The sequence below is a fragment of the Danio rerio genome, chromosome 25 (assembly GCF_049306965.1).
Source record: "Danio rerio strain Tuebingen ecotype United States chromosome 25, GRCz12tu, whole genome shotgun sequence".
Lineage (NCBI taxonomy): Eukaryota > Metazoa > Chordata > Actinopteri > Cypriniformes > Danionidae > Danio > Danio rerio.
The window spans coordinates 22,933,075-22,956,777 of NC_133200.1; the positions used below are offsets into that span (position 1 = coordinate 22,933,075).

Genomic DNA, 23,703 nt, shown 5'->3' on the forward strand with positions numbered 1-23,703 from the left:
ATTTATATATATATATATATATATATATATATATATATATATATATATATATATATATATATATATATATATATATATATATATATATATATATATATATATATATATATATTTATCCCTAACAGACACACATGAATGTGTATATATATATATATATATATATATATATATATATATATATATATATATATATATATATATATATATATATATATATATATATATATATATATATATATATATATTAAATGCAATTTTAACTGCTTTTTTTGGAAAGATTTCATTCATTTAGATAAATTCGGGACTCCACTGCGTGTGGGGGAACAGTATTTGTCACATTAGTTTAAGGTCTTTTGGCAAATGTCTTAATTAAGTTTCTCTGTTTTAAAAAGTGTTTCCTCATTTTCAACCTTGTTTTTAAACAATAGCTATCTGAATTGGACAGTTTAGTGTGCGGAAAAACCACCATCAAAACAAAAGCAATAGATTTCTTTACCCATCTCCCACCATGCAAGTACATAAAACAAACAAATGTACACCTTTATTTGTTGTCATTCTTTTTTGCTTTGTTAATATATCATAGTGTATACTGTTTAATATTCAATTTAAATTATGTAGCAAATAAATAAATTAAAAAGCGGCATTAATTCCTGCCCTCTCATGGTAGGTATGCACAGTGCATACAACCGTACGGCTGCAGGCACCACTGTATGTACATATATGTACATGTATTCTCATTATTTTTAACACATGTAGTTATCACTTTATTGCAGAGACGCTATTGGTTAAATGCCGACAAAATATAACAAGCAAGCAGCTTGAATTGGAAAGCGTGCATATGTCTGCCGTCTGGAGGTATTATAACGTTTATGACGACAACAATGCCATAGCAATCTTTGAGATGTAGAAGCTTGGGATTGCCTGCCAGGTATTCTAAGTTGAGGTGATATTTGCTTTTGTATTAGCATTATTGTTATTATGCATTATTATATATTTTTATCACTATTATATTAGATTTTTTTTTATATTTACTGTTGCACTAAAGTCCAAAAGTGAAGAATTTATGTTATTTATTACTTGATTGTTCAAGCTACCTCTCAGAAGTGCTCTGTTTGTAAACAAAGTGGTTGAATGTTAAAATTAGGTGAATATAAGATAAAATAATGAACATCTTGGATCTGTTTCTTCGCTTTTTAAAAAAAAAAATTTTATGTGTTCAGTATCAGATCGGGTTTCTCTATCAGTAGATCCTCAAATTTAAATGACAAGGAAAATTGAGGCAAAAAAATTTGATAGGTACATCCCAATTATTTAATAATATCTTTCGGTTTTAGTATTTAATAAATAATCTAATCATGCGATGTGACTTTTGCAGCTGCACACATTGCAATATCAATGATAAAACGATATATTGTGCAGCCCTATTGTGTGTGTATGTGTGTACTTGTTTTTATATTCCAGTGGGGACTTAAACCTTAATGCACACAGACTAATGGAAACCTCTGTCACCTTGGGGACATGAATTTGTAATAGGGCTGGCCGATTAATCGAAAAGTAATTGAAATTGACATTAAGAACGTATAATCGATCAAAATTTTTCAGCAAGATTTTGTATTACTTTTTCTATGTGTCATGTTGACTCCGCTCTGTTAAAGGCTGTGGCTGAGTTCTACTTTTCACATCTGATCTCTGGTCAAGTAGGACGATGGACTCATTCTCGAGACTTACTTTGCACTGCATTGATGATGATTGGAAGCTGTGCCAGACATGCCTTTAGATGACATAAAAACTTGTCAGTGAACTATTAGGGCAAAAAATGAAATATAATAATCATTCATTAGTCGCAATCAAGTTAAAATGTTTAATTAATGGAGATTTTAATTTAAGGCGAATTCGCCCAGCACTAATTGATAAACATGTTTATCAATCAAACAGTAACAAAATGTAAAATGGGGGACGGAATATTCAGTCTGTGGAACAGGAACATCATTAAGTCTATGAGAGTCCCCACTGGGATGTATGAATAAGTGTGTGTTTGTTTGTGTGCATGTGTGTGTGTGTGTGTGTGTGTATGCCTGTGCCATCCCGGCTGGAATTCATCCATATTTCATGACTGATAAAGGTTTCTGTAGCTGTGTACACTTTCCAAAGAGCACAACTGTAACATGCAGCCATTTGGCCATATCCAGTGCAATATTCTCCAGATGTGGTTTGTGACTAATGCGAATATAGAAAATCATTCTTTGATTTGCCATAATATCATTCAGCAATATACAGCACAGCGAAACAGAGGCACTGTCTGTTGTCTCGCCCTCCATGCCCTTTCCAACTACACCTCTCTTCTTTGCTCTGACCTTCTCTCCATCTAAGTGAAGAAATGACCAAATGTCATCCTGTTTATTTGAGTAAAGCTGTAGCGAATGAGATCACAGAAGCCCATGCAAACTGTACTGTATCACTGGAACGCTTTCTCTAGCCATCAGCCAATGAGATGAGCAGATTTCTAGACTGCTCGTCAGCCAAAAACCATCCTTCAAACTGTCAGCTGCTGTCACAACAAACTTACAAAAACACACAAGAAACAAATCAAATGAAATCACTGAGGTTATCTTTTCACCCAGCCTGCCCTGAAGATTTGGTTATGTTTATTACAACCATCAGGTAAATTATTCCATATTTATTGATATGTATAAAAGTGTGGGTATTCATACAGAGAAAAGAAAAACAGACTGATATAAAAACAAGCCTGTAAGACGGACGGACGGACACAGACAGACGGACGGACAGACAGACAGATAGAGTAGGGCTGCACAATATTTCAGCATAGTCATATGGCAGGATAAGCAATATTGAGTTTCACAATTCATCATTTGCATGTAGTTTTGATGTTTGTGATTCTAAAATTTTTTTAAAAGCATTCAGGTATAAGAAATTGTACTATTTTTGTCCATAACTACGATTAAGCTTATAGAATTATTTTTATCATTCAGTTACTGTACTTGAATACTGTTAGACTTGGGAAACGCTAAAACACTTTTTCAATTGTTTCTTATTTTTCATTGTATTTATAAATTGTGATACATGAAAATAGTTACAACACATGCAAATACTGAAATACACGGCAAATAACACAGACCACAACAAAAATTGGGATGTGTCGGGAGACCCCACAAAGGTTTATAGATTGTTTATTAGTTGTTTTTGGAGATGCACTCCCACTGTAGAATCATCCCAATCAATTTAACTTTATAAATTTGTTCCGAATAAAGATATTCGTTCCAAATATGTGAAATTGTATTCGTATCGCAATAAATAACGCAAAATAAAAAAATATTTTAATGTTACATTTTTCCAATATCATGCAGCCCTAATGAATGGATGGATGAATAGATGAATGGATGGACGGACGGACAGAAAGACACCCAACGTTAAAAATTCTAAAACAAGTAGTAACATAAAAAAAAAAAAAAAACATTTCTGGTAAGAAGTTCAAAAAGCAGTGTATAAACATTAAAATTGTGCTAATGTAACGATAACATTATTAAAGATTAGATCATTTTGAACGAACATTCTATAAACATTTCTAGAAGAATGCTTGAAAAAAAGACAGTCAGATGACAGACTCTCTTTTAAGTTTGAAAACATAATTTATGAATGATTTCTGAACAATTAAAATGTAAAATTGTCAACAAATAATCTTACAAATGTTTTAAGGTTATGCAAATGTTAACAGAAATTACATTTTATTGCTTTTGCCAACATTAAGGGAATGTTAAAACTCTAAAATAAGAAAAAATATTAAATTAACATTCAAATTTTTTCATTAAAAAATTCCATATAAGCATCGTACAAATATTAACATTGTGTCAGAACAACATTATTAAAGATCAGACCAGTTTGAATGAACACTATATAAAACAAAATAGGTGGAAGAATATTTGACAAATAGTGACAGACAGACAGACAAGATTCTCTTTCCAGACATCTTTTTTTAAGCATATAAAAAGTCTAAAATACTTAAAAATATTTTAAAGTCATGCAAATGTTAATGTAATGTTCATTTTAACATTTTTTGCCAACATTACAGGAATCTTAAAAATCGAAAACAGAAAAAATAAAAAAAATAAAACGAATACTCAAAAAAGACATTTTACGAAAAATGTTCCATACAAGAAGTGCAAGAATATTTGTTTAGTTGCTTTGGAAAATATAAACAGATGTTTCAATGTAATGTTAACATTTATGTCTCTGAAATTGATGTTTTGAATTTTTACTGCAAATGTCACATCCAAAACACTGAAATTGCTCATACTGTACATGTTTTTATTTTTTAAAGAATGTTTGACAGAATAAGTCAGATAGACAGATGACAGAGACAGATAGACAAGATTCTCTTTAAATTGGAAAACATTTATAAAGACTTTCTAAACAATAAAAATGTAATTTTTTTATGTTTTCAAGTCATGCAAATGTTAACAGAACGTTCATTTTATTACTTTTGTCAACATTATGGAAATGTAAAAAAAAAAAAAAATCAAATGATTATTCAAATAAGACATTTCATGAAAAAAGTTCCATATAAGAAGTGCATGAATATTAACATTAACATTGTGTTACGTTAAGACTATTAGCCACTGGATTATTATGGATCAGACCATCTTGAACGAACATTGTATAAATGGTTTTTTTTTTCTTGAAGAATGTTTGACAGATAGACAGTCAGACAGACAGACAGACAGACAGACAGACAGATGACAGCTAGATAGTCAGACAGATAGACTGATAATTAGGTAAACAGTCAGAGAAAAAGAGAGAGACCGAAAGGCAAAACAGCTACACGTATACATTTAATAATGTATATAAACATCTGAATATTTGTAAACCAACAATATGTAAATAAACAAACATTCACATTATAAAATACGTTTGATGACAGAACGAATAGACAAGGAATATGGTATTTTGCAATAAACAATATTTTGTCGTTTTTAAAGGAAAATCATAAGCCCAATAAATCAATTGGATCGTCTGTTTGAGGGAAGACAAAGATCAGCCTTTACTGCGGCTATTTCTTCTTATTGCTGCATGTAAGAGCTATTCACAAGATGCCCATTCAAATTAATGAAGGAAAACAACATCAATAATTAAAACCGATTTTTTAAAATAATAAAATAATTTAATAAACGCTCGATATCCAGTACTTTCCCCCGCCTTCGAGATTGTAAATAATCGGAAAATGATGTGACATTTCATCTGCCATCAGATTGTAGATGTCACGGCTCATTATCGCACCTGCAGCGATGTAACTTGCGTTTGTATTAACGATGCGGCAATATAATATAAATGTATGACTTACCAACGCCATATTTTTCATGTTCGGTCGGTATCCACATTTTTTCCGCGTCAAGTAAAAGAAAATGTGCTATAAAACAGGGCAATTACGGCGCCTACTATCCATATTGTTGTTCCACAGGGTTGCACTGTATTGTTCTGAGGGCAGAGCCACAGCAGCAGCATCCCACATACACCACACTTCTCAGCCCTGGAGAAAAACACAATTGCCTCATGGGAAGTGTAGGAAATGAATGGAAGACGGGAGAATTGAGAACTACAATACCCATCAATCCCTTCTCCAGCAGCGGTTTATGAACGATTGGTCAGTGCGTCTTACAAGGTCACGTGATAGTGAAGGAAGAATGGCTGCTCAGATGCACAACATTAACGTGACAGGTAAGTGAAGTGGTTTATTAATATTAGCAACTATGTAGTTGTTATGTTGCTTATTGCGATTGTTTTAATGTTTATATGTTTAAAAGTATTACTTTGTGTGGACTACGACCATAGCTACGGCAAACGCGGTTAGTTCATAAATTAAGACAAATTGTTGAGTAACACTAAGTTTGTTAAGCCTGTCATGACACTTGCATAATTCGTGTCTTTTAATACTGTTCAGTGCTGCTGGTTTGTTTTTAAAGTAAACATTTTCTTTATTTGCGATTCAAATTAAATTAGCTAAAGTGGCGTAAAAGAAGCACATAATCATATTGAAGGCAAATACTTCAATGATTTACATTAAGTAACTAGTCCAAATTAAATCTCAAAACGTTTGTGGAATACAAACATGTTATATTTCTAAGTACAAAATATATTTATAATGTTAGGTAATGCGTATTATATAATGCATTTATCGTGTATGACTAATTGTGTACACCCAAAGTGCTTCACAATCATGGGGCGGGAGGTCTCTCCACACCACCACCAGTGTGCAGCATCCACTTGGATAATGCAACGGCAGCTACAGGACAAAGGTGCCAGTGTGCTCACCACACACCAGCTATTAATATCAATATCACTAAATATTTATGACTTGATTTTATTCCATAATTCTGGGCTGATTAAAGGTTTAACATCTCCTCTAAATGACGGCGCTCACTGACAGTATAGTGTCCCCTTCACTTTACTGGGGCATATGCTGCATTCACACCAGGCGCGGATAAACTCAAGCGTGAGTGGTTTACGTATTAAGTCAATGCAAAGACGCGAATAGACATCCTGCGGCCTGAATGATGCGATCCGTGTAAGCACAACAGCGCAAGTTGAGCATTTTGCACGTTGGACGTGCTTGCTGTGCTTAAAGGGGTGATTTACTACAATATCATATTTTAAACTTTAGTTGGTGTGCAGTGTAGCTGTGTGAACATAAACAGCATCTCTGAATGTGAAATGCTCAAAGTTCAATGTAAAGGGAGACCTTGATTGTTATAAAGTTAGCTTAGCAAAGCCTACAATGAACAAATTTTGGATACTACAAAAAAAATACTTCTGGGCCTGTGAAATCATAAAGGTATTTTTACCGTGCACATACACTGCGCAGCTTAGAACCAGAGGCACTGTAATGTTACAGCAGAGAAAGCTAAAATGTGTTTCAAACACTGCTGTTTCCACAGAGCTTCGTCTGTTTCTGTATTTGGGCTTCCAAAAGTAATGACACAAAGACAGAAGGGCTTACAGTTCAATATTAATTATGTTCCAGTGCAGGGGTCAGCAACCTTTTGGAAACTAAGTGCTACTTCTTGGGTATCGTTTAATGTGAAGGGCTACCAGTTTGATACATACTTACTAATAATAAATTTGCTCAATTATTATTAATAATTAAGGATATTCATCTATGTGAAGACACTGATCATGTTAATGATTTCTCACAATAGTTGTCAACATTGATTGGAAACAGATAAATATCAATATGTAACACTTCATTTGTTTGAAATTGTTTTTAAAGTTTTTTTTAAATATATAAATTAATGTTATTTTCAAGTTTACACCCATACAAGTGTGATTTAAAAAGAATAGCTGCAAAAAATATTAGGTGCAGCTTACTGGTATGTGGTGCTATGGTAAGCTAATTTTTTTTAACAGGCCCATGAGCAACTCATGTGATCCTCGCGGGCTACCTGGTGCCTGCGGGCACCATGTTGGTGACCCCTGTTCCAGAGAATTAAAAAATACATAGCAAGCATGATTTGACAAAACACAGCTTCCAGAATCTCTCCCAGTTCAGTGCTGGATTCGGTTAAAATCTCCTCAAAGAAGGAGCAGCTCCAACAAGCAGAAGCTGTAGGTTATGAGTTTTTATTTGTTAAAATTAATCATGACATGTACAGAGTCTAGCCTTAATGGTATGTTGTAGCAAAGATGTAAACAATTAAAAATGCTGTTTGGCAACAAGCTACAAATTCATATTTATCAGTCAAACCGCTGTAAACACACACACTCTTCACCAGCGCGTGCATATCTCACTATAGGTAGCTTTTTAGTGCGTTTTACATCTCAGATAATGAACTCGCAAAAAATATGTGAACGATTCATATTACTTACACCTGCATATTCCGAATATATGTGAAAGACGTTGTGTAATGTGTTGAGTTAAAAAAAATACAGGAGACCTTTTGTAGCAGCAGAAAAATAAATCAAGGCTCACAGGTCGCATCCCACATCTTGTGCTTTATTCTTTTGTCTACAGTGTCACTGTAAATTACAGAAAATAACTTAATTCGAGCATCAGTGAAATTTTAAAATAATCATTTGTCCCACGCACATAAGCTCTTCGTGTCAAACGCGTCTACAGATAGTTCACAAACACACACACACACACAATGGCGATCTCTCTCTCTTAAAGGAGAGAGAACCCCATTTTCACTTGTTACAGAAACTTGTCAGATTTTAGTTTAAAGCACAAACACAGCACAAAAGGGCGTGATTGTACAGGCGTAACGTGGAGCTGATCCGCAAATCACAGCACATTATGATAGAAGACCAATCAGAGCCTCTTGAGGGCGGGGCCCTTCAGAGAAACAAGGAAATATGACAGTCATTTTCATGTTAGCTTGTAGCTGTGTATAATCAAAGTGAGATTTATGAAAAAATAATGTGATTTCCTTCAAGTGAATCCTGAGCACACATTGCTTTGCATCTTATAAACACAACCAAGCCTTAAAATTACATTCTGGAACAACCCTTTAATGTGCAAATCGCTCAATTAGAAAATCTGAACTTTAGCAAACATTCAGGCCGGCCGTGTTAACCAATCAGGACTTTGCTCTTGTAGGGGTGTGATTATGACGTAGTGACTATTGTGAGTCTCCCGAGGGAAAATCCTGCTGCTCAGTTTGAAGCACAGCTGAAAACCTCTATCATCCAGGTATGGTTTCTGGAGGAGTTGATGAACTCACAGAGCTGGTGCACCTCTGAAAGGGTCAAGGCGCCGAACAAATATGCACTGTTTTTCAGCCTTCCTAAAGCACAGCTAATTTCTTAGTAAAATCAGTGTTAGCCATTTAGCAACAACTAGAGTCACCGGGCAGACAGAAGCCATGAGTGAATCTGCATCTATTGTGAAGTAAATTTGATATGCGAATAAAGCTTTCAACTTAAAAACTTAAAATGTTTCCGCATCTATTTACTCATTATTTATTCGTACTTGCCACGTCTGGTGTGAACACTGCATCACACAAACCGCAGACTGAGTGCCCCCGGCTGGCCTCACAAACACCACTTCTAACAGCAACCTAGTTTTGCCATGTGGTCTCCCATCCAGGTACTGACCAGGCTCAATCCTGCTTGGCTTCAGTGAGTAACCGGTCCTGGGTTGCATGGTGATATGGCTGTGTAATTATCTAAAAATGAAACCACATTCGTATTGTGGCCTGTACTTATTAATATATGTAAAATAAAAAGTTGACACCAAGTCTTTATTTTTATATTTTTACATGATTAAAACTATTTGATGACAAATGGACAAAATATAGTATGATGGCAAAGGGTTTTCAAATGTCATCAAATGATTATTGCTTTTAAATGGCACATGCGCGCATACACATAAGTAGGGCTGTAACGATACACCAAACCCATGATTCGGTTCGTATAACGATTTATGACCCACGATTCGGTTCGTATCACGATTTTTTTTTTTTCGTGTAGGGTGGGGAAAAAAAGATTTTTAAAACTATTTTTAATTAAATATCATTTGAAAAATCTTTATAAACTAAACATCAAAGAACAATATTAACTATGCAAATTATTAACAATATAAATAGCCATATATAAAATAAATAAATAGCCAAAGCTATCACTTTTGTTTTCTTTGTAACAAAATACTGTTGAAAAACCAAACAGAAATAAACTCCATTGTGTAGATGGTTCAAGCATGTTGAAAATTATTTTTCAATCAAGTTCTCTTACATAGAAAAAGTAAATTAAATGGCTACTAGGGATGCTCATTTCTTTAATTTTGTTAACCGACAAACGCTGCGAATTAATCGGTTTTTAACGGTTAACTGGTCAGATTACTAGTAATTTTATATTAAACAAATTGACGTGTCTATGTTGTGTCCGACACATTAAATATTGCATTTTAAAATACTGAAATATTTTTATATGTTATTAATAACGGAACAGAACAACAGAGCATCTTCACGCACCTGCAGTGTTTAGCACAGAAGAGCAGAATAATCTAAATAAAATAAATGGGACTGCCCTAAATTATTTTCACTTAAATAATTAATTTATATTACAAAACGAAAATAAGTAAGATGTCAACTTCTATTACATCTATTATAAAAAAAGTCAAGATATGCATTAAATGGTGTTCTGTCATCAATCAGAATAACTTATAAGCATGTAAAAATTAAGCAACATGCTTCTTTTAAGCTGTAAGTATTAAAACATTTAAACAAATATGTGGTCTTAGTATAGTTAACATTTAAAGTGGATCGTCGCCTTTCATTAAAGCTACACCTAAAGCTACTGAACAACTCCACTGCTTGTCCTATGACAATTTAAAAAATAATTTTTTATATGCCTGTCACAAAAGTCGATATATTCACTTTTTGCACAATACATCAACGTGAACTCAATATTTATAATTTTTTTTGTGATCTAATATATATTGCCCATACATAATGGACCTTGTAGGTAGAAATTTGTACCTTTTTTGAAAAGATTTTATGGTATTTAGCCATATTTTCTATTTTTATTGTACAAAATGTACAGTAAATACTTTGTGAACGGGACCAATTTTAATTTAATGGGGGAAAACAAATCTGTAATACACTTTTATTGTTTTGATTATTTAAAAAGAAATCGCTCTTTGACCCATCTTAATCAGCTCTACCTTGTCTTCCAGGGTGAAAATTAATTTAAAAACCATGTAAAACTACCAAAAAAACTGCTTGACTGGTTAACAAACCATTTTATACTAGATAAATCTGTAAAAAAAAAAAATATGCGTCTGTGTTTGTGTGTGTGTCTGTCTGTGTTTGTGTGTGTGTGTGTTTCCCAGCTCCCCTGTGTGAGTGGTTCGAGTGCAGACACTGTTTTTTTATGAATAAATTATCTAATAGATGACCTTTAATCTGTCACTGCAAGACCACATGAAGTGCACTTAGTAGTACAGTACACACATCCAGGTTTTTAGTGGATAGCCTGCGGTTTACATGAGTCACCCAGTCATTTTGTGTGAATCAGCTACTTGTTTGTGTGAATGTTGGACATCTTGGAGTCTGTGGGATGTATGAGATGAGGGTTTCACACTTACTGCAGTGCAGTGAATTAAGTACCCATGATGAATACAGCAGCATCAGTCATCAAAAAATAAACATCTTTCAGTCATATTGTAAGGAAAGTAGGGATGTCCCGATACAAAATTTTATGAAACTTTGACCCAGTTTTAAGCTGAAAAATATCATCACACTGGGCAGCATAAATAAGTTGTTGTTGTAAGTTATCGTTAAGTTAATAAAAATGTGCAGTATGGTTAGTACAAACATTTACATGATCAGATCTATTTAATCTGTGTTTGTATCATAAGAAGATTATGGCTGTATCAATGTTCCCAAACAAAACATTATTAATTTTATAATAATATATATTGCACATTATCTTTAACAAAAATACTTGTAGTAGCTGAATTGAAACACACCTTTTCTCCACAGCACATACATAAATGTGACTTTTAAGAATAATTTTATTTATTAGAATTCATTCTATTTGCATAATATATTGCACAGATTCAACCCTACTACCCACATGGGAAAAGCACGACAATGTAAAGAAAGACAGAACTGCAAACTCATGTGCAAATCTGACACTGTTTATCAAGGCACTTTTTCTTTCTGGGCTTTTTAAAGAAGAGTAAAATGTGGGAATGTCTCTAATTAAATTTTTTATTTTACCCGAAAGTAATACCATTCTTTCTTTGAAACAGTCATGGCCCTCAGCAACAGAATGATTTCTTATTCTAATTTAACAGACCATTAAAACAGCAAAAATGTTTTGCACTTACCACCTTTTACATGACATCTATAGAAAACGAAAGCAGAATCTGGGACATGTTAGGAGATATAGAAATCCTGACTAAATGCATTTTTAAGTCTCAAATAGAGGACATGTCTGGGAAAAAAAGAGGATGTATTGTCACCCTAAAAAATGAGCTGGGTCAGTCTATTTAGTAAAAAGCTTTTCTTCGCGTGTCCTCGTGCTCATCTCAAAGCTACTACCAAAGTCAGATGTCCAGCACGTCTCTGGAGTCTGAAGCAGCAGAGCATCCGAGTCTGTGGAGTTTCTCACGCACACAGAACCGGGCCACTGAGGTAAAGTCTTATGTGTGGGAAGCGCTGGTGTTGAATTGGGTATCACACAGGATGAACCACAATATGCCATAACCGAATTGTAACGTAAATGTTTTAAATGAGGCTCGCACGATGTGCTGTTTGTCGCCATTCTGTGCCTTGCGCTGCTTAGCAGCGTATACAAAACAATGTAACTTAAAGATCGCTTGAGGTGAAGTAAATAAACCTGTAGAAGTGCCATGAGCTATCCTGTATTTTTTTTTTTTAACTCTACGCTTTACACGATTTCTTTGACATATATCCGGAATATGCAGTTGTAAGTAATATGAATCATCCACATATCTTTTGCGACTTCGTTATCTGAGATGTAAAACGCATGGAAACACTGCCTAAAGAGAATCAATGAAAAGTCATGTACACACATAGACAGAGGCTGCTTGTGTGTGTGTGTGTGTGTGTGTGTGTGTGTGTGTGTGTGTGTGTGTGTGTGTGTGTGTGTGTGTGTGTTTACAGCAGTTTGACTGATAAATATGAATTTGTAGGCAAATCGTTTGCGGTGCAAAACAGCATTTCCTGTTGTTTATATCGTTGCTACAGCAAACCATCAATGCTAGACACTGTACATGTCATGATCAATTTTAACAAATAAAAACACTTACAGGTTGTAGTTCACAGCTTCTGCTTTGAGGAGATTTTAGCCGAATCCAGCACTGAACCGGGACAGATTCTGGAGCTGTGTTTTGTCAAATGCTTGCTATGCATTTTATAATTCTCTGGAATATAATTAATATGGAACTGTAAGCACTTCTGTCTTTGTGTCATGTCCTTTGGAAGCCCAAATACAGAAACAGATGAAGCTCTGTGGAAAAAGCAGCGTTTAGCTGCCAATTTAGCTCTCTCTGCTATAACATTACAGCGCCTCTGGCCACGGCCCTTAGCTGTGCAGTGTATGTGCACATTAAAAGTACCTTTGTGATCTCACAAGGCCCGGAAGTATTTTTTCGTAGTCCCCAAAATTCGTTCATTGTAGGCTTTGCTAAGCTAACTCTGTAAAAACCAAGGTCTCCCTTTGCATTGAACTTTGAGCTTTTTACATTCAGAGATGTTGTTTATGTTCACACAGCTACATTGCACACCAACTAAAGTTTAAAATATGATATCGTAGTGGACCACCTCTTTAAATGACTTTGCTAGCAAGCAGTGTTGTGATCACGTGGGCTTTGCATGCTGGCTCTGGACGCTGCTGGATAATAGCTGTAACGGAGTTTAGAGAGTATCGGACTGCTTATATTGTAGATTTTTAACGCGGTCCGATATAGTTTTTTGGACTGATATCAGACCTATTTCTGATATCACTATCGGATTGGGACATCCCTAAATGGAAGTGCTGTAGGGACTAGAGATGTAATGGTATGCACCCACCCACCCACACACACACGCACTTTCCATGGTATTCCACCATTTTTTTGAATGAACTACTAACATATAAAGTTTGCAGCTTTATAGGCCACATGGATGTCTGAATTTACATTTATTTTGTATGTAGTCTACTAATGTAAAGTATGTGAAATTCTTTATTTTGCTTTTGGTGTAAATGCAGAGTAAGGTTGCATGACATTGAAAAAAATCTTACATTGCAATATTTAGTTTTTCTGCAAAATACTGTTAGGTCCATAAATATTTGGACATTGACACAATGTCCTAACATTATTGGCTCTATACACCAGCAGCACAGTGGATTTGAAATTAAACGAACAAGATGTGCTTTAACTGCAGACCTTTAGCTTTAATTTTAGGGTATTTACATCCAAATCAGGTGAACGCTGTAGTAATTAAATAGTTTGCATATGGGCTTCCCACTTGTTAAGGGTCCAAAAGTAATTGGACAGCATAATAATTATTAATAAATCACAAAAAATATATGGACCTAACTGTATATTGTGATATGAATACAATTTTACCAGTGGGCTTGAATAGCTCCATTTCTTGAAAAAAAAAGAAAGAAAAATCATTCATTTAGATAAGTTTGGTTGATTTTAAAAGGTGTAAATTGTGTTTAAAAAATATATATAAAATTAAATGGAATTAATTAAAATGGAGCAAAGAAAAAAAAATAAGTGTTATGAATTCTAATCTTGCTTAGCTACACACAGCAAGCCAGTAACAATAAAAAAATGAATTAAAATAATTAGAACTCCTCTAAATTAATGAGGAGCCCCGAGTCTCCTCTCCCGTTTAAAAGTAAAAACAACAGCAAAGACGAATGACCAAGGAAAAAACGTATTAAATGTTTAAATTTCAAAAAGGAACCAATAAAAAGCTAACAGAGGTAAATGCCAAAATAACAAACAAACTCAACAGCTAACTAAGTTTTTGACCCTCTTACCAGCACATGAAATTAAACACATAAAATAACATTTACTTACCTCCCTACTAACCACAAAACATGAGGAAAATGTAATAAAACAAAAAGGCACCCTCCTCAGCACACGTGTTTCCGCATAGATCTCAAAGTCAACACTCAACATTCACTTTCAACAATGTAGCCGAGTGAATACGACACAGTTTCTTCTTCACAACACAAGCTGGGAGAGAGGAGACTCTCCGAATGACGTTCCAGTCTGGTTTAAATGGTCTTAATGGCACCTGATTCACCGCACCTGTGCGGTAATGATTAAACCTATTAGGAGACAGAGGCGGAGAGAAAAGAACCACAAGCAATACACACTCAATAACAAACAAAAAAACTTGCTACTTTGGATAATTATTCATATTATTATTTTTATATTATATAATAATTTTATATTTATATTATTTAATTATTTAAAGAAAATACGCAACATAAGATAAAGAATTCATTATGGTTTTCCGAAAAGTCAAACAGTATTCAGATACAGAAATTAACGAATGTAATGTTAAAAACACTGTATAGTCTTCATTGTATAAATTTTTTCTTCATTAAAGTTATGAATATTTTACGTTATTGTGCCCGCAAGCTTTGCACTTTCATGAAATGCCTTTATTTTATGGTTACAATGACTCCACTAATCTTATGTGTTCTCAATTGTTGATCGACTATTGTCCCAATTTAACCTTGCATATACTGCGATGTGACTATTGCAAACACAGACACATTGCAGTGTTAATGCCGAAACTATACTATTCAGCCCTAATGCAAAACATTATAATACATATGCTGCAAAAATCTGTGTATAATTGTTTTAAAGTGAAGTAAAGATATCCTGTTCTCAGGTTAGTAGGGATTCTGAACACAGTTCATGTATAAAAATCTAAATCTATCGCGCTCCTTATCAGCAACGGTGTGGTGCAAGGACAGGGACATCCTTAAATCCCCTGGCAGTGGCAAATAGCTTTGGTTTTAGATTTTTAATTTGGTTACATTAATGTTTAAGTTAATATTTACAGGATATTATATCCATTAACAAGTTGAGGGAATACTGCTTTCAAAAAAAAAACAAAAAAAAAAAACTAATCAATATTGCACTTTTTTTTTTCAAAAACCATTAGAATAAAACTGCACTATAAACTAAGAATCCGATTTAATCACAGACTAATCGCATGATTTAAAAAAATGTATGATTCCCCAGCATTAGTAAATACATCACAGTAAGGAGAAAAGTAAACAGCGGATTTACATTTTTGGTGGGACTGTCCATTTAAAATGTGTTTTCCCTCATCATTAGGCAAACAGGATTGTATACTAGAGCCACTTTGTTTTCCTGAGAACTTCAGCGATGGGGTTTGTCTCGCCTCCTCTAGCGATGGATGTCCGATGACCTGCGCTCTGTGTCCTGACTTGTTTCCTGCTTCTGAAAAAGACCAACTTCTCAAGCACATGGTGTTGGAGCATAAACTGGTTATCGCTGATGTCAAACTCATCGCAGACTTTTCACAGTAAGGCTTGAAGGATTTTTAACCCACATCATGTAAGCAATATAATTCATAAACATTATAAATAACACAAAAATGTCTTGTTGCAGGTACATGCTGTACTGGAAGAAACGGTTTACAGAACAGCCCATCACAGACTATTGCAGTGTTATCAAGACCAATTCTGAAGGTCCTGTTGGTAAGACATTTCAGTCAAACAGTTTTAAACGTTAGTTAGTTGGTGTGTTTTTGCTCTCAGCAAACTTTACACACGTGAAGCACACATGTTTCAAATAGTTCACAACACAAACAACTGAAGAAACGAGCTGCAAATTGTTCATTCATTCATTTTCTTGTCGGCTTAGTCCCTTTATTAATCCGGGGTCGCCACAGCGGAATGAACCGCCAACTTATCCAGCAAGTTTTTTTACCCAGCGGATGCCCTTCCAGCCACAACCCATCTCTGGGAAACAAATTGTTCCCAACACTTGCAAATATGCACATAACGCAACAGAAATGTTTCTAGGGGACCCAAAACCATGACAGACCGTGCTGCGCACACATCATGAATGTTTAAAAACCAGTAATTCATCCAAAGGTTTGCTAAAATTGCAATTTCCCCCCCAAAAAAAATTTTATTTTTTTTTTTAAGTAAAATGACCTGTGCCTAACATGGCAATTATAGTATTAATGCATGTGTACAGTAACTGTTCTAGGTCAGTTTTGTTACTGTTTGCAAAAATAAACATTGAAACATCCTTAGTAGCAACTGATGATACATTTTTAGGTTGTAATGTTATAATATAGGGGTGACACGGTGGCTCAGTGGTTAGCAATGTCGCCTCACAGCAAAACATGCGCTATTGGTAAATTGAATAAACTAAATTGGTCATAGTGTATGCGTGTGTGGATGAGTGTTTCCCAGTACTGAATCACAGCTGTAAGGGCATCAGCTGTGTAAAACATATGTTTGATTAGTTGGTGGTTCATTCCACTGTGAGGACCCGTAAAAAAGGAACTAAGCCGAAGGAAAATGAATGTGTGTGTGTGTGTATATATATATATATATATATATATATATATATATATATATATATATATATATATATATATATATATATATATATATATATATATATATATATATACATATATATATATATATATACATATACATATACATTAAATATATATATATATATATATATATATATATATATATATATATATATATACATATATATATATATATATATATATACATATATATGCATATATATACATATATACATATATATATATATATATATATATATATATATATATATATATATACATATATATATATATATATGCATATATATACATATATACATATATATATATATATATATATATATACATATATATATATATATATATATATATATATATATATATATATATATATATATATATATATATATATATATATATATATATACATATATATACATACATATATATATATATACATACATATATATATATATATATATATATATATATATATATATATATATATATATACATACAYATATATATATATATATATATATATATATATATATATATATATATATATATATATATATATATATATATACACACACATATATATATATATATATATATATATATATATATATATATATATATATATATATATATATATATATATATATATATATATATATATATATACTGTATATTAAAACATGTATATTAAAACATAAAAATAACCATGCTGGAACCTTTTTAAATTGTTAATAAATATTATTGTTTGCCATTATGATGCTTATTCTCTGTTTTAAATCTATGTATATCTGTTCAGATTGTTCATTTTAATAATCAAAAACCTTCTTTGTGTCATTATAGATCAACAAGAGCATTACTTTCTGTTATGTGACGCTTTGCCAGAGGACAGAATCCTGAGGGAGCAGCTTCAACAGAGACGACTGGTGAGTGTCTGTGAGAATACAAAGATCTGGGACTGAGACCAGCATATAATAATAGCAAATAATTATGAGTAATCAAGACCTACAGCACTATGCATTTCAGCCAGACTAATATGGAGAAATGGAGTATACACTGTCATATATATATATATATATATATATATATATATATATATATATATATATATATATATATATATATATATATATATATATATATTATATAATATGATGTACATTTTTAGTTGTTGTTCTTTTTGTTTATTGATTGAAAAATTCAATGGTAATAAAAAACCTAATGGAGATTGTTTGTACAATTTCTAAATGTATTCCCATTAAATATTTAACTATTTAAATAAATATTTAAAGTTTATATTCTTTCACTATTTTATTTTTTTCACAATTGTTGCATATTATGAGATACTCAAAATTAAGAAAAAAGTCAGAAATGCTACAACTCTAAATTCCAAGAGAATTGTGAAAATAATTGTGAAAAGTAAATAGTAAAATTATGAGAACTTGTGAGAAGCTACCTCAAAATTGTGACAAAGGAGTCCAACTAGTAAGAGATTAACTCACAATCATTAGAAAAAAAATCTGAATTGGAAGAAAATGGTCAGAATTGTGAAGGAAAAAAGTTAGAATTACTCAATAAAACTGAAAGATTTTTCACAATCTTGCAGTTCTAACGACATCTCTCACATAGGGATGCAACGGTTATAGATTTTGTTTGTATAATTAAATATAGTCTGAGGCATAATCACAGTTTTGTGGTTATCACGATTATTACTTCATTAATTAATTATTATCAATCATTTCAAAACACTACTAGTTTAAAAAAGCACATGAAAAGTCCTTATTTTAAATTCCTTATATTTTTAATTTCTTATTTATATTATCTTTTATTTTATTTATTGCTGCTCAGTAACAAAGTGAAGTTTCACAAACTAATTTCGAAAGGAGCACATGATAATCATTAGCTAGCCATTCCAAAATTACTATAAATAAATATCCTGCCTAATCTTCATTCCCTACCTTCGCTTTGGAACCACCCCCGAACAAATGTAGTCCATAGCCCCTTTCACACATACAGACCTTTCCTGAAAATGACCAGCAATTTTTCCGGAAAGGTCTGCATGTGTAAACGGAACATTTTTGAAAATACCGGTAAATACATTGTGCCAATTTTCTGGAGAGAGATGTTGTAACATTACCAGTAATTTGCTGCGATGCTCCGCTGTTTGAACGTAGAAGGAAAATTGCCGTAAAGAGCGTGTTCATGCTTAGAACACACTGGCGTAAGATGTCTACTCCAGCCAATCAGAACATTCAGACACATTTACATCCGTGCTGTTAATGAAAATAAAAGCCTTTGAATATTTTTCCAGACACATTTAGCTGCTAGATGTTAGTCAGATAACGTTTCTATGTTCCTTTTCAATGCCAACTGTGTAAAAAATCTTTGATAAACTGCCTTTGATAAACTGCAGTTAGTTTACCTTCAAGCTCTGCTGTGTGGCGCGTGAGCAGTGAGCACGAGCAGATACACATAATATGAGCATCTTGACATGCGAAAGTGTTCCTCCATATGTTTTCATTGAAAGTGTTCAGAATACTTACTGTATCCATCCACAAAGTTTGCTATGTAGTCAAATGTTTACTTATACAATCACAGCCATTTAGAGGTCATTTCTGGTTAATGATATCAGAATTTACCGGTATTTTGGAATGGATGTGTAAATGGTCTTTTCCGTAAAAATTCTGGAATGTTCTTGCCTGTGTGAAAAGCGCCTTTTTTAATATACTTAACGGTAAAGTCGTTCCAGCTATTTTCAGGATATTTACTGGTATCCCTGTGTGAAAGGGGCTTATGGCTGCTGAACCTCTGTCTGAAAGACTCTTTTGATTACCTAGATTACAAAATTGCTTGGCGTTTTTTATTTTTTGTATTTTTTTTCTCTTTGGAAAAGAAATGTGTTTATACGTAAATGTGTTAAAATGCCGCTCGCACGATGCTCCAGTGGAAATAACAAATCTGTGTGTGCAAAAGACACTATATGTAAATGGCCCTAAGTTAATAGACTTAATCATGTGTGCTTGTGTTTTAGCCTCATTGTACAAGCTCGGAACTTTAAACTGGCACACAGTTGGCGTAACTTTGTTTAGTTGCAGCAGTTTTGTTCTGTGGAGAAACGCAGTGTTGAGAAGCTTTTACGATTAATTAACAGTGATGAATTTAGACATGGGCTGATATAAGATTCTGATGACATTATACTTTGGATAAAAATGTTGTGGTTTAACGGTATTGTGAATACTACTCTTATATACTGTATGCTCCTTTTAAATGTCAGGGTAAAAAAAAAAACCTTTCCCACCCTTTATACACGATATATTTTATTTTAAACCCTTTCAAATATTTTGGAACAGTAAACAGGTCAGGCTGAACAATTAAAATGAATCATTGACTTCTGTCTTCATTAGTTTCAAAAACTTACAATTTAAAACAGCATTTTTAGATGTCCCTTCTGCTGGAGATACTGTTGTCCTAAACAAACAAACAAACAAAAGGCATAAATAATAAATCTTACACATACTCAAGAAAGGCTGTAGGAGAAAATCTTGGCGGTTTTAAAACCTTGACTTTTCCAAATCACAGTATACCTTGAAAACGGTTATTGTCCCATGCCTAGACGAATTAAAGCAGGGTTAATACAGTTAATTATTGCATCACTACTCTCATAATTCTACATTATTATCTTAATCTGAAATCAGCCTTTTTATTGCAAATTAATAGGTTGTCTTGCAGTAATGATTTTTGTCAGAATCCTGAAATTATATCTTGAAAGCTAACAAAGAATTATGTAAGAAGTAAACTCAAAATTCTGGCTTTATCACTTATTCATTAAGATACAAAAATTCTCAAAAATCTGTAGAAAAAATTCAGAATTGCGAGAAGTAAACTCGTGATGCCAAGATAAATGTCTGAATTTTGAGAAAAAAGTCAAAGTTGTGAATTTCGAAATTAAGAGTAAAATCAGAAATGCAGTGTGCTCTTTGTTGGAACTGTTTTTGTTAGAAAATAGTTGAATTTAAACTTGCATTTGTGACAAAAATAGTGAAAATGGTAAGAAATTAACTCACAATAACTAGAAAAAATGTCAGAACTGCAAGAAAAGGCTCAATTGTGAGGTGGCCTCAATTTAATGAAAAAAAAACAAAAGCAAGAATTCAGAGGGTTTTTGGTCTCGCAAAATTGAAGTTCATTGTATCTTATGAATCGAACAAAAAAAGTCAATGAATTATAAGAAGCAAATGCGCATTTAAAAGAAGGAAAGAAAACATCAAATTGCAATAACATATCAGAAAAATGATCACTATAGTTTAATAAAAAAACAACAATTATCTTTTTTTATTTAATTGAATTCAGTCTTCGAATAACCATCATAGTTTTATAACATATGCAAAACAATTAAGACAGAATTTAAAGACAAGGCCAGACCCCCCGCCCTGCCTCCTTCCTGTTTTTGCTAAGATATTATGAGTCAACATAATCATCTCGCACACATTTCATCTGTGGCACAAATCTGCGATTGTGGTTGCTAGGCAACGGGGCGCAATGGGCACCTCTGCAGTGGCTGCTTCTGCAGTGTGGCGAGCAGCTATTTACCAGTGCAGCTGTGACCTTACACAATCATTCTGTGCCATCAAACTCCAGCTCACGCCATTAGCACTGTTTATTAAACACCAATCATCTGCGCGTCGCATCTCGGGGATGATGATGATCGATGATTACGTCAATCAAACAGCAGGTTTTTAAAAACGCAGAGCTATGAAAACAAGGCACGCTGAAATTTGAGTTGTTTAAAAACTCACAATTATGTAATCATGTTTTAACGTGAACTAAGTGATGCTAGTAGAGTCTGTCAGGAAGTTTAATGGGTTTTGATCGGAGGAAATTGTGTGACAGAGGCAAAGAGATGGTCAGTTTAACAAAAAGTGTCAATTTTGCCATGTACTATATTTTTTAAACCTGTATATATTTATAAAATGATGAGACATTCATTTTATAAAGTACTGTTATTGTTGATCATTTTGTGAGTTTATTTAGTTGAAAATTTTATGGAAAGAAAAAAGTGTTAGGGTTAGGACAGAATTGAGAGATATAAACTTGGAATTGAGATGCTTTTCTTGCAATCTTGCAGTTATGTCAGAATTCTTAGCAATTGAAAGAAATAGTCTAAAGTTTAAAACCACATTCACATCCTGAGTTTACCGATTGTGATTTTATCCTCACAGTTGCAGGTTTATACAAGATATAATATGCAAAGCAATGTGTGCTCATGCTTCATTTGTAGAAAATCACATTGTTTTTTTTTTCCGTATAAGGTTGAAGTCAGAATTATTAGCCCCCCTTTGAATTTTTTTTATTTATTTATTTTTTTATATATTTCCCTAATGATGTTTAACAGAGCAAGGAAATTTTCACAGTATTTCTGATAATATTTTTTTTTCTTCTGGGGAAAGTCTTATTTGCTTTATTTCGGCTAGAAAAAAAGCAGTTTTTAATTTTTTAAAACCCAATTTTAAGGTCAAAACTATTAGCCCCTTTACCCTATATTTTTTCGATAGTCTACAAAACAAACCATCATTAAACAACAGCTTGCCTAATTACACTAACCTGCCTAGTTCACCTAATTAACCTAGTTAAGCCTTTAAATGTCACGTTAAGCTGTATAGAAGTCTTATAATATTAAATATTATTTACTGTCATCATGGCAAAAATAAAATAAATCAGTTATTAGAGATGAGTTATTTAAACTATTATGTTTAGAAATGTGTTAACAATCTTCTCTCCATTTAACAGAAATTGGGGAAAAATAATCCAATAATTCAGGGGGGCTAATAATTCTGACTTCAACTGTATCTTTAATTATATACTGCTACTCAGTTAACATTAAAATGACAATAATATTTTCTAGTTCCTCTGCAAGACTGTCATCAAGTGGCTCTTGATTGGTCAGCTAACATAATGTGCTGTGATTTGTGGATCGGGCTGTGCCTAATACTGTCAGTCAGTGTAGCTGTTAGCCATATCAGTTAAGCCTAAAGTGCTTTCACACCTGCCTTATTTATTTCGGTTGAATCACACTAGAGTTCGTTTTCCCTCTGGGTGCAGTTCCTTTGGGCAGGTGTAAAAGACCTTGAAGAGGTGGTCTCGGTACACTTTCAAACGAAAACTGGAGTGGTTAGTTTGTGAAGAGAATATTGACCCGTTTCCACTGAGTGGTACGGTTCGGTACGCTTTTTAACAGTGAAAACGGCCATAAAAGCGCACCGTATCACTTTTTTTAGCACCCTTTTGAAAGGGTACCAAACACGAGAAAGGGTACCAAAAGTTGGAGCTAAACGCACAGCTGAACGCTATTGGTTTACATCGATACATCGTTTGCTTACGCAACAAGCCCGAATGAAAACAAAGGAGCCACCATGTTTAAAATACACAGCCGACGATCCGAGATATTACAGTGTAATTATATATACATAAAATAAGGAGCCATGGTTGACCCAAGCTCAAACAAACCTTGTAGTCGTCTTGATGTACAGCCACAAAGCCAAAAAGAAGAGCAGATCTACCTTTTGCCCCTTAGTTTTTTACGAGCCAGTCTGAAGCGCGAGCGGTTTCACTTTTT

General features: G+C 33.3%; 2 protein-coding genes across 3 annotated transcripts in view; one reads left to right on the top strand and one right to left on the bottom strand.

Annotated features, from left to right (window-relative positions):
- The window catches only part of dock4a (dedicator of cytokinesis 4a), a 199,976-nt gene extending 194,484 nt beyond the window's left edge, over window positions 1-5,492 (bottom strand). For both annotated transcript variants that reach the window (XM_073943142.1, XM_005170698.6), the window contains exon 1: window positions 5,357-5,492. Coding sequence is in view for 1 of the 2 variants with exons in the window: in XM_005170698.6 (XP_005170755.2) it covers window positions 5,357-5,393 (37 nt within the window). In the remaining variant the exon portion in view is untranslated. The remainder of the gene's footprint in view (window positions 1-5,356) is intronic.
- A 179-nt stretch (window positions 5,493-5,671) lies between these two features.
- Window positions 5,672-23,703, top strand: part of znf277 (zinc finger protein 277) — a gene marked incomplete at its 3' end in the record, with an annotated part of 29,976 nt that continues 11,944 nt past the window's right edge. Inside the window, 4 exon segments of the mRNA NM_200430.1 lie at window positions 5,672-5,730; window positions 15,830-16,040; window positions 16,127-16,215; window positions 17,934-18,016. Of these exon segments, the coding sequence (NP_956724.1) occupies window positions 5,697-5,730; window positions 15,830-16,040; window positions 16,127-16,215; window positions 17,934-18,016 (417 nt within the window). The 5' untranslated portion in view covers window positions 5,672-5,696.